General features: G+C 50.7%; 1 protein-coding gene across 6 annotated transcripts in view; it reads left to right on the top strand.

The window, feature by feature from the left end:
* The window catches only part of LOC140428287 (uncharacterized), a 64,964-nt gene that overhangs the window by 43,930 nt on the left and 4,266 nt on the right, over positions 1-16,768 (top strand). For 2 of the 6 annotated variants that reach the window (XM_072514605.1, XM_072514596.1), the window contains exons 2-3: positions 8,742-8,826; positions 14,583-15,083. In XM_072514605.1, the coding sequence (XP_072370706.1) occupies positions 14,600-15,083 (484 nt within the window). In that variant the 5' untranslated portion in view covers positions 8,742-8,826; positions 14,583-14,599. Of the gene's footprint in view, positions 1-8,741; positions 8,827-8,897; positions 8,997-12,815; positions 12,914-14,582; positions 15,084-16,768 lie in introns of those variants that run through there. The other 4 variants (XM_072514632.1, XM_072514614.1, XM_072514642.1 and 1 more) reach the window with 3 other exon arrangements.

The following is a 16,768-nucleotide window of genomic DNA, read 5'->3' as shown; positions in this document are numbered from 1 at the left end:
GGGACAGAGTGAGTTTTGAGGGGGGTCAGTGTGAGTTTTGAGGGGGGTCAGTGTGAGTTTTGAGGTGTGACAGCGTGAGTTTTGAGGGGGGACAGAGTGAGTTTTGAGGGGGACAGAGTGAGTTTTGAGCGGGGTCAGTGTGAGTTTTGAGGGGGGACAGAGTGAGTTTTGAGGGGGGGACAGAGTGAGTTTTGAGGGGGACAGAGTGAGTTTTGAGGCGGACAGAGTGAGTTTTGAGGGGGACAGAGTGAGTTTTGAGGGAGGTCTGTGTGAGTTTTGATGGGGGACAGAGTGAGTTTTGAGGGGGGACAGAGTGAGTTTTGAAGGAGGACAGAATGAGTTTTGAGGGGGGACAGAGTGAGTTTTGATGGGGACAGACTGAGTTTTGAGGGGGGACAGAGTGAGTTTTATGGGGAGACGGAGTGAATTTTGAGGGGGGGTCAATGTGAGTTTTGAGGGGAAACAGGGTGAGTTTTCAGGGGGGGTCAGTGTGAGTTTTGAGGGGGGACAGAGTGAGTTTTGAGGGGGACAGAGTGAGTTTTGAGGGGGGTCAGTGTGAGTTTTGAGGGGGGTCAGTGTGAGTTTTGAGGGGGGTCAGTATGAGTTTTGAGGGGGGTCAGTGTGAGTTTTGAGGGGGGACAGAGTGAGTTTTGAGGAGGTGACAGATTGAGTTTTGAGGGGGGCACAGTGTGAGTTTTGAAGGGGGAACTGAGTGAGTTTTGAGGGGGGTCAGTGTGAGTTTTGAGGGGGGGTCAGAGTGAGTTTTGATGGGGGACAGAGTGAGTTTTGAGGGGGGACAGAGTGAGTTTTGAGGGGGATCAGTGTGAGTTTTGAGGGGATCAGTGTGAGTTTTGAGGAGGGGACAGCGTGAGTATTGAGGTGGGACAGAGTGAGTGTTGAGGGGGGACAGAGTGAGTTTTGAGGGGGGACAGAGTTAGTTTTGATGGGGGGACAGAGTGAGTTTTGAGGGGGACAGAGTGAATTTTGAGGGGGTACAGAGTGAGTTTTGAGGAGGGACAGAGTGAGTTTTGAGGGGAACAGAGTGAGTTTTGAGGGGGGACAGAGTGAGTTTTGAGGGGGGACAGAGTAAGTTTTGAGGGGGACATAGTGAGTTTTGAGGGGGTGACAGAGTGAGTTTTGAGGGGGGCACAGTGTGAGTTTTGAAGGGGGAACAGAGTGAATTTTGAGGGGCTGACAGAGTGAATTTTGAGGGGGGGTCAGTGTGAGTTTTGAGGGGTGACAGAGTGAGTTTTAAGGGGGGGTCAGTGTGAGTTTTGAGGGGGGGTCAGAGTGAGTTTTGATGGGGGACATAGTGAGTTTTGAGGGGGAACAGAGTGAGTTTTGAGGGGGGATAGAGTGAATTTTGAGGGGGGACAGAGTGAGTTCTGAGGGGGGACAGAGTGAGTTTTGAGGGGGAACAGAGTGAGTTTTGAGGGGTGACAGAGTGAGTTTTAAGGGGGGGTCAGTGTGAGTTTTGAGGGGGGGTCAGAGTGAGTTTTGATGGGGGACATAGTGAGTTTTGAGGGGGAACAGAGTGAGTTTTGAGGGGGGATAGAGTGAATTTTGAGGGGGGACAGAGTGAGTTCTGAGGGGGGACAGAGTGAGTTTTGAGGGGGAACAGAGTGAGTTTTGAGGGGGGACAGAGTGAGTTTTGAGGAGGGACAGAGTAAGTTTTGAGGGGGGACAGAGTGAGTTTTGAGGGAGGACAGAGTGAGTGTTGAGGGGGGACAGAGTGAGTTTTGAGGGGGCAGACTGAGTTTTGAGGGGGGACAGAGTAAGTTTTGAGGGGGACAGAGTGAGTTTTGAGGGGGGCACAGTGTGAGTTTTGAGGGCGGGGTCAGTGTGAGTTTTGAGGGGGGGGGAGTGTGAGTTTTGAGGGGGGACAGAGTGAGTTTTTAGGGGGGCACAGTGTGAGTTTTGGGGGGGACAGTGTGAGTTTTGAGGGGGGTCAGTGTGAGTTTTGAGGGGGGGAGTGTGAGTTTTGAGGGGGGACAGAGTGAGTTTTTAGGGGGGCACAGTGTGAGTTTTGGGGGGGACAGTGTGAGTTTTGAGGGGGGACAGTGTGAGTTTTGAGGGGTGGGGAGTGTGAGTTTTTAGGGGGGAGTTTTGAGGGCGGGGTCAGTGTGAGTTTTGAGGGGGGGAGTGTGAGTTTTGGGGGGGCAGTGGGAGTTTTGAGGGCGGGGTCAGTGTGAGTTTTGAGGGGGGGGGAGTGTGAGTTTTGAGGGGGGACAGAGTGAGTTTTTAGGGGGGCACAGTGTGAGTTTTGAGGGGGGACAGTGGGAGTATTGAGGGCGGGGACAGTGTGAGTTTTGAGGGGTGGGGAGTGTGAGTTTTTAGGGGGTAGTTTTGAGGGCGGGGTCAGTGTGAGTTTTGAGGGATGGGGATTGTGAGTTTTTAGGGGGGAGTTTTGACGGGGGGACAGTGGGAGTTTTGAGGGGGGGACAGTGGTAGTTTTGAGCGGGGGCAGAGTGTGTTTTGCAGGTGGAGGGGAGGGTGGCGCCGGGCCGGAGGGGGGTGTGTGTGTGGAACCTGCTGGTGCCAGGTCCCTGAGGGAGACAGTATCCTGGCGGTCGTCGGGGAACGCCACGTAGGCAAACTGGGGGCTTGCATGGAGCGAGTGCACCCTCTCCACCAACGGGTCCGCCTTGTGGAGTCGGACGTGCCTACGGAGCAGGACTGGTCCTGGAGCTGTAAGCCAAGTTGGGAGCGACACCCCGGATGTGGACTTCCTGGGGAAGGCCAAAAGACATTCATGTGGTGTACTGTTGGTAGCGGTGCAGAGTAATGAGCGAATGGAGTGGAGTGCATCAGGGAGGACGTCTTGCCAGCGGGAGGCTGGGAGATTTCTGGATCGTAGAGCCAGCTGGACGGCCCTCCATACCGTCCCATTCTCCCTTTCTACCTGTCCGTTTCCTCGGGGGTTGTAGCTCGTCGTCCTGCTGGAGGCGATACCCCTGCTGAGCAGGAACTGACGTAGCTCATCACTCATGAATGAGGATCCCCTGTCACTGTGGATGTAGGTGGGGAAGCCGAACAGAGTGAAGATAGAATTAAGGGCTTTAATGACGGTGGCAGACGTCAAGTCAGGGCATGGGATGGCGAAGGGAAAACGGGAGTATTCATCGATCACACTGAGGAAATGCGTGTGTCGGTCGGAGGAGGGGAGGGGGCCTTTGAAATCCACGCTGAGGCGTTCAAAGGGGCGGGAGGCCTTCACCAGGTGCGCGCGGTCCGGCCGGTAGAAGTACGGTTTGCACTCCGCACAGACCTGGCAGTCCTTGGTGATCGTCCTTACTTCCTCGACGGAGTAGGGAAAATTTCATGCCTTAATGAAGTGGTACAACCGAGTGACCCCTGGGTGACAAAGGCTGTCGTGCAGGGTCCGGAGTTGGTCTAACTGTGCGCTGGCACATGTACCTCGGGATAGGGCATCTGGGGGCTCGTTGAGTTTGCCAGGGCGATGCTTAATCTCGTAGTTATAGGTGGAGAGCTCGATTCTCCACCGCAAGATTTTGTCATTTTTGATCTTGCCTCGCTGTGTGGTTGAACATGAAGGCTACCGACCGTTGTTCAGTGGGGAGAGTGAATCTCCTGCCGGCCAGGTAATGCCTCCAATGTCGCACAGCCTCAACAATAGCCTGGGCCTCCTTTTCGATGGATGAGTGCCGAATTTCGGAGGCATGGAGGGTGCGGGAAAAGAATGCCACGGGCCTGCCTGCCTGGTTGAGGGTGGCGGCAAGGGCGATGTCCGATGCGTCGCTTTCTACTTGGAAAGGAAGTGTTTCGTCTACAGCGTGCATTGTGGCCTTGGCAATAACAGCTCTGATCCGGGCGAAGGCCTGTTGGGCCTCTGCGTCAGGGGGAAATGAGTGGACTGTATGAGTGGGCGGGCCTTGTCCGCATAGTTTGGGACCCACTGAGCGTAATACGAGAAGAACCCCAGGCAGCGTTTGAGGGCCTTGGGGCAGTGGGGGAGGGGAAGCTCCATGAGGGGGCGCATGCGGTCGGGATTGGGCCCCAGAACTCCGTTCTGGACCACGTAGCCGATGATGGCTAAGCGGTTTGCACGGAACACACACTTCTCCTTGTTATACGTGAGGTTGAGGAGAGTGGCGGTGCGGAGAAATTTAGCGAGGTTGGCGGCGTGATCCTGCTGATCATGGCCGCAGATGGTCACATTGTCTAGGTACGGAAACGTGGCCCGCAAGGTCGATCATTCGGTCCATCTCCCTTTGGAAGACCGAAACCCCATTGGTGATGTTGAAGGGGACCCTAAGGAAGTGATATAGCTGGCCGTCTGCCTCGAAGGCCGTGTATGGCCAGTCCGATTTACGGATGGGGAGCTGGTGGTCGGCGGATTCCAGGTCCACCGTTGAGAAGACCCGGTACTGTGCAATCAGGTTAACCAATTCAGATATGCGTGGGAGGGGGTACGCGTTGAGCTGCGTGTCCCTGTTGATGGTCTGTCTGTAGTCCATGACCATTCGGTTTTTCTCCGCAGACTTAACTGCTACCACTTGAGCTCTCCAGGGGCTGTTGCTGGCCTCGATTACTCCCTCCTGAAGCAACCGCTAGGCCTCGGACCTGATGAAGGCCTTATCCTGGGTGCTGTACCATCTGCTCCTGGTGGCGACGGGTTTACAATCTGGAGTTAGATTGTCAAAGAGGGAAGGAGGATCGACCTTTAGGGTCGCGAGGCCGCACACAGTGAGGGGTGATAAGGGTCCGCCGAATTTAAGGGTCAGGCTCTGGAGGTTGCACTGGAAGTCCAGGCCGAGGATAAGTGCAGCGCAGAGGTTAGGGAGGACGTAGTGGCGAAAGCCGTGGAACTCTACGCCTTGGACTGTGAGCGTGACTGTGCAGTACCCCCGGATCGCTACGCGATGGGATCCGGAGGCCAGGGAGATACTTTGATTGGTAGGGTGTACTTTAAGGGAGCAGCGCGTTACCGTGTTTGGATGTACAAAGCTGTCGGTGCTCCCAGAGTCCAGTAGGCAGGAGGTCACATGGCCATTGACTTTCACGCTGGTGGATGCGTTGGTCAGAGCGTGTGGTCTGGACTGGTCGATTGCCATGGATGCGAGTCGTGGTTGATCATCGGGTAGTGAGGCGGCCACTGCGTCGGGGTCCTGAAACGCCGTTGGTCTCCATGTGCTGCGGGGTGGACAAGATGGCGGCGCCCGGAGGTCCTGGGGGTCACAAAATGGCGGTGCCCATAGGACGCACGTTGCGGGGGTGGAGCAAGATGGCGGCGCCCATGAAACGCACATGTTGTGCGGGGGAGAAGATGGCAGCGCCCATTGCTCGCACATGGCCTGGGGAGGGGAGAATGGGGGCGACCGCTGCCGCTGAGCGGTCCTGGCACACCGCTGCGTAGTGGTCCTTCTTCTCGCAGGCCTTACAAAGGGCAGTGCGGGCCGGTCAGCGTTGGTGGGGGTGTCTTTGTTTGCCGCAAAAATAGCATCGGGGGTCCCCGGAGATCACTGACTGGCACGTAGCGCAGGCGTATTGGGTGGGTAGCGCCCTCGCTGGGGTGGCTGCCTGTTGGGCCCATGAAGCGTAGGAGGAGTGGGCCACGCGGTTGGGGGCGTAGGACTGGACATTGCGCAGAGCGACCGTCATGGAGAGCGTTAGTGTTTTCGTCTCTGCGAGGTCGCGCGTGGCCCTTCGAGGAGCCGCTGCCTGATAACATCAGAACTAATCCCAGTTACACAAGCGTCCCGCATAAGGAGATCTGAGTGCTCCTTAGCTGTAACATCCTGGTAGTCACAGTCCCGCACTAGTGGGATCAGGGCCCTCCAGAAGTCCTCGATTGACTCACCAGGTAGTTGAGTACGCGTTGCGAGCGTGTGTCTGGCGAAGAGCGTGTTCGTCTTCTGCTCATAATTTTCTTTGAGTCGTGTCATGGCATCAGCGTAATTGGGCGCATCTTGGATCAGCGGGAAGACTTTAGAGCTGAGTCTGGAGTACAAGATTTGAATCTTCTGAGCGTCTGGAACAGGGGTCGGCGCCGCGTTGATATACGCTTCAAAACAAGCTCGCCAGTGCTGGAAGTCCTTTCTGGCGTCGCTTGCGTGTGGATCCAGCTGCAATCGACCTGGTTTAATCCGGAGGTCCATCTTCTGAATCAGATACTAATAATTTGAGGCACGATCAATCTGGCTGGAGACGAAGTTGAATTCAAACTGAGGCTTTATTAGTATCTGAAGTGTGGCCTCCTACAGCAGCTGACAAAATGGCTGCGAGCTGAAGGTCACGCATATTTATAACCCGGCTCCTGGGCGGAGCTAGCATGCAGGGGCCTAGGTGAACCTGTAGTGCAGGTTCTACCGTACAACCCTTAATATAAGAACACAATGGTTTACCACATACGTGTTACGGTCGGTGGAGGGGAGGGGCCATTTGAAATCAACGCTGAGGCGTTCAAAGGGGCGGGAGGCCTTCACCAGGCACACACGGTCCGGCCGGTAGAAGTGTGGCTTGCACTCCGCACAGACCTGGCAGTTCCTGGTGATTTTCCATATTTCCTCGACGGAGTAGGGCAGGTTGCGGGCCTTTATGAAATGGTACAACCGTCTGACTCCCGGGTGACAAAGGCTTTTGTGAAGGATCCGGAGTCGGTCTACTTGTGCGCTGGCACATGTACCTCGGGATAGGGCGTCTGAGGGTTCGTTGAGCTTACCGGGGTGATACAAAATCTCATAGTTGTAGGTGGAGAGCTCGACCCTCCAGCTCAAGATCTTATTGTTCTTGATCTTGCCCCGCTGTGTGTTATTGAACATGAAGGGGAATTGTCAGGGGAAAGTCATGTCTCACCAATTTGATTGAGTTTTTTGAAGGGGTAACCAAGAAGGTAGATGAGGGCAGTGCGATCGACGTTGTCTACATGGACTTTAGCAAGGCCTTTGGCAAGTTGCCGCATGGTAGGTTGTTGCAAAAGGTTAAATCTCACGGAATCCAGAGTGAGGTAGCCAATTGGATACAAAATTGTCTCGGCGACCGAAGACAAAGGGAGGTTGTGGAGGGTTGTTTTTCAAACTGGAGGCCTGTGACCAGCGGTGTGCCTCGGGGATCGGTGCTGGGTCCACTGTTACTTGTTGTATATATTAATGATTTGGATTAGAATGTAGAAGGCATGGTTAGTAAGTTTGTATGACACCAAGGTTGATGGCATAGGTGACAGTGAAGAAGATTATCTCGGATTGCAATGGGATCTTGATCAGTTGGGCCAGCTGGAGTTTAATTTGGATAAATGTGAGGAGATGCATTTTGGTAGATCGAATCAGGACAGGACCAACTCAGTTAATGGTAGGGAGTTGGGGAGAGTTACAGAACAAAGAGATCTAGGGGTACAGGTTCATTGCTCCTTGGAGGTGGAGTCGCAGGTGGACAGGGTGGTGACGAAGGCATTCAGCACGCTAGGTTTTATTGGTCAGAGCATTGAATAAAGGCGTTGGGACATCTTGTTGAAGTTGTACAAGACATGAGTAAGGCCACACATGGAATACTGTGTTCAGTTCTGGTCACCCTATTATAGGAAGGATATTGTTAAACTAGAAAGAGTGCAGAAGAGATTTACGAGGATGCTACCAGGACTTGATGGTCTGAGTTATAAGGAGAGGCTGGATAGGCTGGGACTTTTTTCCCCTGGAGCGTAGGAGGCTTAAGGGTGATCTTATAGAGGTCTATAAAATAATGAGGGGCATAGATAAGGTAGACAGTCAACATCTTTCCTAAAACCAGTGGGCATAGGTTTAAGGTGAGAGGGGAGAGATACAATAGAGTCCAGAGGGGCAAAATTTTCACACAGAGGGTTGTGAGTGTTGGGAAAGAGCTGCCAGAGGCAGTAGTAGAGGTGGGCACAGTTTTCTCTTTTAAAAAGCTTTTTGACAGTTATATGGGTAGGATGGGTATCGAGGGATATGGGACAAATGCGGGCAATTGGGATTAACTTAGTGGTAAAACTGGGCGGCATGGACAAGTTGGGCCGAAGGGCCTGTCTCCATGCTGTAAACCTCTATCACGCCATGACTCAATGTACTTAAAACTTTTGTAACAAAGTGCCAAGTAGAATGATGAAGAAGCCTCACTGTGACTGTATACAGCATTGTGTATACATACTGTGTACAATGCTGGTACCCGTGCCGAAGAAAGGTATACTTGCCTTAATGGGAGTACGATGCGGTTGACCAGTCCGATTCCTGGCTTGCGAGGAATGTCCAATTCGGAGAGATTGGGTAGACTAGGCGACTATTTTCCGGAGTTTGAAGGAATGAAAGGTGGATTAATTGAAACATATAATGCTCTTCGGGGTCTTGAAGGTGTGGATGCTGAAAGCATGTTTCCCTGGCTGGGGAGTCAAGAACTAGGGGGGGAGGGGGGGGCGGGGTCACACTCCCAGGATAAGGGGCCAGCCTTTTTGGACAGAGACGTGGAGACATTCTTCACTCCAACCCTCTATCCCTGAGAACAGTACATGCTCAGTTGTTGAGTATATTCAAGGCAGAGATCAGTAGATTTTTGATTGCTGTGAAAAATGAAGGATATGTTGATAATGTATGAAGGTGGGGTCGAGGTATATGATCAGCCATGATCTTATTGAATGATAGAACAGTCACAGAGGGATGAATGGCCTATTCCAGCTCCTATTCCATATGTCACAACCACTGCAATGTCTCCTGTTTTTTCATTGCTCTCTGTTTTTGGCTGCTTATCTTTCCCATTTTGTCTGTTTTTAACAGAGAGCTCACTCAGTATTTGAACCATCTCCTCTCGGTGTCTGGCCATTGTTTAAAGCTTCCTGTTGCGTGGAATTCCTTTGGGAAGGTCAGTGTTAATTGGGGCTCAGAGACTGGTGACATTTCCGGACATAAAAGTATGAATGCTCATTGAACTGCAAGAAACAAGACATGGTCTTTCTCTCTCCTACATAATGGATCTTTCAGCGAGACAGTTGCCAGAGATGAAAGCGGTTTGCCAAGTAAAGACTGCTTTATGTAAGGGACTGAGTCAGAAGGATAAAGATTCTGTGTGACAACAGAGTTCATGGACTATCAGTTGCAGTTACAGTGATGTGTCACACACAGGATATTTAAAAATCGTTAGCGACGACGATGACAGTCGTGCATTTATCGGAAAACACAACCTTGGGCTATTTTTCGAAAATCCTTCATGTTTATCTGTTATGACTCAAACGCTGTCCAGACTGAGACCCTCAGTGTATTGCTGAGGGGGTGCTGCAGTGTTGAAGGTTCTATCCTTCACATGAGATGTTAAGTTGAGACCCTGTCCGCACTCTCAGTGGAGTTATGTTTTGGTGCCGTTCAGCTGTTTCAGTGTAATAGTATATCAGATGTTCTCCCAGGATCAGGTTGTTTAATAGTCTACTCGGTTGGGCCACTTTTGGTTTGATTGTTTGCCACCCATTCAGATACATCTTGGGAATAGATGGACACCCTCTTTATCCATTGCCTTTGAGACATAGAAAATCGGAGCAGGAATAGACCATTCAGCCCTTCGAGTCTGCTCTACCATTCAGCATGACTGGGACTGATTCTCTATCTCAATGCCATACTCCCATGCACTCCCCCCATTGACGCCTTTACAGTCCAGAATATCGAACTATTTATCGTCTTCCAGGCCATTAATTTCTCCAGCGCTACCTTTTTGGCAATACTGATTTTCTTCAGTTCATCCTTCTCTGTGGTTCCCTCGCATTTCTGGGAGATTATTTGTGTCTCCCTCCGTGAAGCCACTTGCTCTGCCATTTCCTTGTTCTTTATTATAAATTCACCTGTTCCAGACTGTGAAACATCTGTCTTTATTAATCTTTTTATATATTGATAAAAGCTTTCACTGCCGACGTTTGTGTGACTTGCTAGTTAACTCTCATATCTGTTTTTCGCCTCTTAATCAATCTCTCTGTCCTCCTTTGCCAAATACCAAACTGTTCCCAATCCTCAGACTTGCTACTATTTCTAGCAACTCTATAAGCCTCCTTTTTGGATCTCACACTATCCTTCATTAATTTGTTTGCCATCGCTTTTCTTATTGTGTTTCTGTGCCAGAAAGGAAAGTATAGCTGTTGCAACATATACATTCAATCCTTACATATTAGCCATTGCCTATCCACCGTCAGGCCCTTTAATGAAGTACCCCAATCTATCTTAGCCAACTCATGCCTTCAAAGTTTCCTTTTAAATTTCAAGACCCTAGTTTCAGATACGACGTCTTCACTTTCTATCCTAATGAAGAATTCTATCATGTTATGGTCACTGTTTCCTAAAGGGCCCTGCACAACAAGATTATTAATTAACACCTTCTCATTGCACATTACCAAATCTAGGATAACATGTTCCCTGGTTGGTTCTTCAACCTACTGTTCTAAAATACCATCTCGTACATACTTCAGGAATTTGTCTTCCACAGTATTGTTGCTAATTTGGTTTTCCCAATCTATATGTAGATTAAAGTCACCCATGATTACTGTAGCACCCTTGCTGCTTGCATCTCAAATTTCCTGTTAAAGGCCTTTCCCATCTTCCCATTGCTGTTTGGAAGCCTATATACATCTCCCACGAATGTGTTCCACCCCTTGTTGCTTCTTAGCTCCACCAAGACTTATTCTACGTTTAGATTTTCTGAGCTAATATCCTTTCTCACTGGTGCACTGAATTCATCCTCAACTAACAATGCCAGCCCACCACCTTTCCCTTTACCCCTGACGTTCCTAAATACTGAGTACCCTTGGATATTCAGTTCCCAACTTTAGTAACTTGAGGAAGCCAGCGGGAAGAGGACAGAGGTTTAGTCAACGATATACAACGTTCTGCTGAAAACAACAGCAACTTGCTCTCAGTCCAGTCTGCGCTGGGAGAACTAACCACACCAGGCCCTGCTTTGGGCCGGTTTTTATGTTTGTAAGTAACGCGTTCCAGCTGGGTGATCTCCGCCCCCAATCTGGGAAGCTCATACTCCACGTGACCTGTGGGGAGATCAACAATGATTTCCCCGTGGTCCATCTGAGGGTTATAACACCAGCCTTGACCACCCTGCAGCCATGTCTCCATAATCGCCAGTATATTGTTTCCATTCACATTTATTTGTGTGGTTACCTCGTCTACCTTATTGTGAATGCTCCGTGCATTCTGATACAGTGGCCGGAGCTTTACGCCCGTTCACACTGACGAGCTCCTCTGGGCCCACCGACGGTGCATCTCCGCGGGTTTCCCAGTGACAATGGGTGCGTTCAACAGGAAACCCCACTGACAACAGCGAGACCAGAAGATCCAACCGCCGGCCAGGTGGGCAGAGCAGGTTGTGTGGTAAATCCTGCCCATTGCCTTCAGACTTGCCTTTTTAACATTTTTACACATCTTTTTTGTCCTGCTCTCCTATTTGTTGCTCACCCTCTTTTCCACTCTCTTCCATGTTTACTTTCTACTTTTCTGTTCTTCATTTCTATCTTTGTTTCCTCTCTTGTGTCTCCCTCGCTCAGGTTCCCAGCCCCCTGCCACCCTAGTCCAAACCCGCCCCCACAGCACCCGTGAGGATATCGGTCCCAGTCCTGCTGTGGTGAACCCCGTCACGCTTCTTCCCCAGAATCAGTCCCAATGCCCCAGGATTCCAAATACCTCCCTCCTGAGCCATCTCGTCAGCCAATCTGTGACGTCCTTGACCCTGGCACCATGGAGGCAACATACCACCCTGGAGTCCCGTGTGTGGCCGCAGAAACGTTCATCTGTTCCCCTTACTATGGAATCTCCTATCTCTATAACCCCACCCACCACCCGCTCTCCCCCCTCCCCTCCTGCTGCACTCCCCTGAGAAAACACCTCCCCAACACTATCCAAAACAGAATCCTGTTAGAGAGGGCGATGGACCCAGGGGACTCCTGCACGATCTGCCCAGTGCTTTTGCTCAGTCTGGCAGTCACCCATTCCCTTTCTGCCTGTGCGCCCTTTAGCTGCAGTGGGACCACCTCACTCTACATGGTATCCATGAAGATCTCATCCTTGTGGACGCTCCACAGCAACTCCAGTCACTGTTCCAGCCCTGAAATGTGGATTTTAAATGCTGCAGCTGGAGACACTTCCTGCACAGGTGGCCATCCTGAAAACTGGAAGTGTCCCTGATTTCCCACATCACACAAGAGGAGCATTCCATATGGTCGAGATGTCCTGCCATGACATACCCTTAAATTACTCCCTTTACGTCCTCTAGGTTAGGGTATACCCTGTATTAAGGACAGTAGAAACACTCATCAGGTCCTACACATCAAAGCCACTGCTCTTCTTTCTGAAAACAAGTTGAAAATGAAAGGAGGCCCTCCTTCCCTTTTCACCAAACTCCCTCAGTCACCAAATGCCAGGTTGAACACTGTAATGCAGCCCAAAGCAACACTCCAGTGCAGACTCAGTGATGTGACTCTGTTTACAGAGGTCTCCATGGTGATTCTTACTTCAGCCAGTCCAGAACCTGGATATACAGGTTTCCATGGTGATCAGTCTTCCCTCGGTATGGACTATGAGGTACTTTTCGGCATTTCAAGCCCAGGGTCAGGTTACATTTATATAGAAAATTATATTTTATTAGATATTTATACGACATGTTCTTGGTTATTAACCTCTTTTATTTAATGTTAGAACTATGGCTCCTCATTCTAAAACTCTCAACCGCCAGATACAACAGCCTCCAATCCCTCCCTTTTATATTTGTAAACAATTCTATCAAAGTGCTCTAAACCCTTCTTAATTCCCATGAAGACATCACCAATGTTTCAAATCTTTCTCACTTTTTGTGTTTCCTCATACCAGACACGCTTGCTCCGATATTGTGGAACCTCATACAGCACCCACAGCTTGGAGACCTCGCCTCGATATAACTGCACCATCGACTGACCCTCACTGATTCAGTACAAGATTGGCATCTTAGCCTGCATTCAATAATAATAATCGCTTATTGTCACGAGTCGGCTTCAATGAAGTTACTGTGAAAAGCCCCTAGTCGCCACATTCCGGCACCTGTTCGGGGAGGCCGGCACGGGAATTGAACCCGCGCTGCTGGCCTGGCTCTGCATTACAAGCCAGCTGTTTAGCCCACTGTGCTAAGCCAGCCCCTACCATTCAGCCTCTGACACTGAAACTCAGTCACAATCAAAGCAGTTTATCGAGAGAAGGATTCGCTGTTTTGCAAAAGCCACGGGGCAGAGCAGGACACTGACTATAGTTTCAACCCCCGATTAATGTAAAAACAAATCACTCCGAGTGATCAAAATCCTGGAACTCCCTCCCTAACAGCACTGTGGGTGTACCTGCACCACATGGACTGCAGCGGTTCAAGGAGGAGCTCACCGCCCCCTTCTGAAGGGGCAATTAGGGATGGGCAATAAATGCTGGCCTTGCCAGTGACACCTACATCCCGTAAATGAATTTATTTTTAAGTCACTGGGATGGAGAATTCTATAAATCCTCAATCCTCTGAGTGAAGATGTTTCTCCTCCATTTCAATGCGAAACGGCCGATCCCCTGCACCTGTCTTTCTTTATTTTTATTTGTTCAAGGGTTGTGGGCATCTCTGGCGGGGCCAGCATTGATTGCCCATCCCTAATTGCCCTTGAGAAGTTGAAGCTGACCCTGAGACCACTGTGTCCACATTTCCAACTCTCACTGAGGATCTAGTGGGCAGCACGGTAGCACAAGTGGATAATACTGTGGCTTCACAGCGCCAGGGTCCCAGGTTCGATTCCCGGAGTCTGCACGTTCTCCCCGTGTGTGCGTGGGTTTCCTCCGGGTGCTCCGGTTTCCTCCCACAGTCCAAAGACGTGCAGGTTAGGTGGATTGGACATGCTAAATTGCCCCTTAGTGTCCAAAAAGGTTAGGAGGGGTTATTGGGTTATGGGGATGTGGTGGAAGTGAGGCTTAAATGGGTTGGTGCAGACTTGATGGGCCGAATGGCCTCCTTCTGCACTGTATGTTCTATGTTCTCTGTCTATCTACACGTTTCTTTTCACCTGATGCATGAAAGAGAATCAGATCCAGAGTGAGTGTCGCGGGAAGAGATCACAGACATACTGGAAGCATTGGGTTTTCAGGGGCCATTTGGAGGGAGAGGGGATAGGGTTTGAGAATTGTTTCCGAGTGTAAGAGCAGGGTGCTAAAGGTTTTGTCAGTGACGATGGAGTTGGGAAGTGTGCAATGGGCTTGAGTTGGTAGCGATGGCCTGTGCCCAGGGCTATGCCAATGTTACCAGGGTCCCAGGTCCGATTCCCCGCTGGGCCACTGTCTGTGCGGAGTCTGCACGTTCTCCCCGCAGCTGAAAGGTGCACACACAGCTGAGGGGCTTTCTGATCACCACTCCGTCAGATCCGAGATTGAGAGCTCACTCTGTGAAGATAGTCCACTTGTTGCTGCCATTTCCGAATTCCGTCTCTCCCTCTCATCTTCTACCCTCTCTCCTACCTTGGAGGCCAACCCTATTGACCTGGCCCTGTCCTGTGCTGTGGATCTGAAATGGTGTTGATGTGGGCGTATTTTCTGTCTTTCATTGGTACTGACTGAGATTAATTCCCTTTGATGCTGCAGATTAACGCAGAGCACAAATGGAGGATTGTGAGAGGCACGAAAGGGACTTCAAAGAGGCCACTTCTCCCCACTTCCTCAAGGCCATCTCTTCCATCCTGACCCTTCTTGAAGTTGCGGTGGGCGCGGGACACGGGGAACTCAGCGAGCCCGATTGCAAACAGTTCAAGAGCGAGATTGAATCTGCGCAGAGAGAAACTCTGGCAGCGGAGGAGGTGGCGAGCTGTGCTGTCGATCTGATTGATGGCAGCTGTGAGAAGCTGATGGTTCAGCATGGCACACTGAGCAAGGAACAGAGAGAGCTGCAGAAATGCATCAAATCTACACAGGAGCAGCTGGCAGAGGTGGAGGCTCAGAGGAGACGGATTAAGGGGCAGATTCAAACAGCCAAGGGGTCATTGAGACACGCGGAGCAAACACTGAGGACAGCCAGGGCCAAAAAGGGAGAGAAACAAACTGGAAGAGACATCGGGATTGGCTTGAGTTTTGTTGTCCCGTGTATCGGTAAGCGGTAACATTTCAGAATTTCTTCATGAGCCTATTGTGGATTGTGCAAAAACTGACCACGACATCACCCAACATCTGCCCATCCCCAGTTCATCGGCTGGAGAAACCTTCAATCATGACATTGTTACCTCGAGAGTTGACCAGACCACAAGGCACAGACCAGGCACAAAGATCAGCCATGATCTCATTGAATGGTGGAGCAGGCTCAAGGGGCCAGATGGCCTACTCCTGCTCCTAGTTCTTATGTTCTTATGTTCCCGTTGGCCTCCAACTTTCCTCAAAGTTTAAACACATCTGAACTGTTCCCACCGTTCCCACATGCTGACTCACACCGAGTTACTCTGCACATCATCCTTGTGCTCACTGATATACACCTCAGTCCAGCAACATCTTTATTTTAAAATTCTCAACCCTTCACCCAAATCCATCCATGGCCTCGCTCCCTACAGTCTCTCTCTCCCTATCCCTGCAATCTGTTTCAGCTCCCAAACCCTCCAAGGCACCGGCATGCCACTGACCTCTTCGACATCCTCGAGTTTAATGCCTCCACCACTGCTAACCAGGCCTTCAGCTGGGCAGCACGGTAGCACATTGGTTAGCACAGTTGCTTCACAGCCTCAAGGTCCCAGGTTCGATTCCTGGCTTGGGTCACTGTCTGTGCGGAGTCTGCACGTTCTCCCCGTGTCTGCGTGGGTTTCCTCCGGGTGCTCCGGTTTCCTCCCACAGTCCAAAGATGTGCGGGTTAGGTGGATTGGCCATGGTGAATTGCCCTTAGTGTCCAAAAGAGTTAAAATCAAAGAACAAAGAAAAGTACAGCACAGGAACAGGCCCTTCGGCCCTCCAAGCCTGTGCCGACCATGCTCCCCGTCTAATCTAAAATCTTCGACACTTCCTGGGTCCGTATCCCTCTATTCCCATCCTATTCATGTATTTGTCAAGATGCCCCTTAAACATCACTATCGTCCCTGCTTCCACCACCTCCTCCGGTAGCGAGTTCCAGGCACCCACTACCCTCTGTGTAAAAAACTTGCCTCGTACATCTCCTCTAAACCTTGCCCTCGCCCTTAAACCAATGCCCCCTAGTAATTGACCCCTCTACCCTGGGAAAAAGTCTCTGACTATCCACTCTGTCTATGCCCCTCATAATTTTGTAGACCTCTATCAGGTCGCCCCTCAACCTCCATCGTTTCAGTGAGAACAAACCGAGTTTATTCAACCTCTCCTCACAGCTAATGCCCCCCATACCAGGCAACATCCTGGTAAATCTCTTCTGCACCCTCTCTAAAGCCTCCACATCCTTCTGGTAGTGTGGCGACCAGAATTGAACACTAGACTCCAAGTGTGGCCTAACTAAGGTTCTATACAGCTGCAACATGACTTGCCAATTCTTATACTCAATGCCCTGGCCAATGAAGGCAAGCATACCGTATGCCTTCTTGACTACCTTCTCCACCTGTGTTGCCCCTTTCAGTGACCTGTGGACCTGTACACCTAGATCTCTCTGACTTTCAATACTCTTGAGGGTTCTACCATTTACTGTATATTCCCTACCTGTGTTAGACCTTCCAAAATGCATTACCTCACATTTGCCCGGATTAAACTCCATCTGTCATCTCTCCGCCCAAGTCTCCAAATGATCTAAATCCTGCTGTATCCTCTGACAGTCCTCATCGCTATCCAAA

Source organism: Scyliorhinus torazame, chromosome 1, assembly GCF_047496885.1.
Source record: "Scyliorhinus torazame isolate Kashiwa2021f chromosome 1, sScyTor2.1, whole genome shotgun sequence".
Lineage (NCBI taxonomy): Eukaryota > Metazoa > Chordata > Chondrichthyes > Carcharhiniformes > Scyliorhinidae > Scyliorhinus > Scyliorhinus torazame.
Note: the sequence above shows the minus strand (reverse complement) of the source record. Positions and strands in the feature narration are given on the sequence as shown.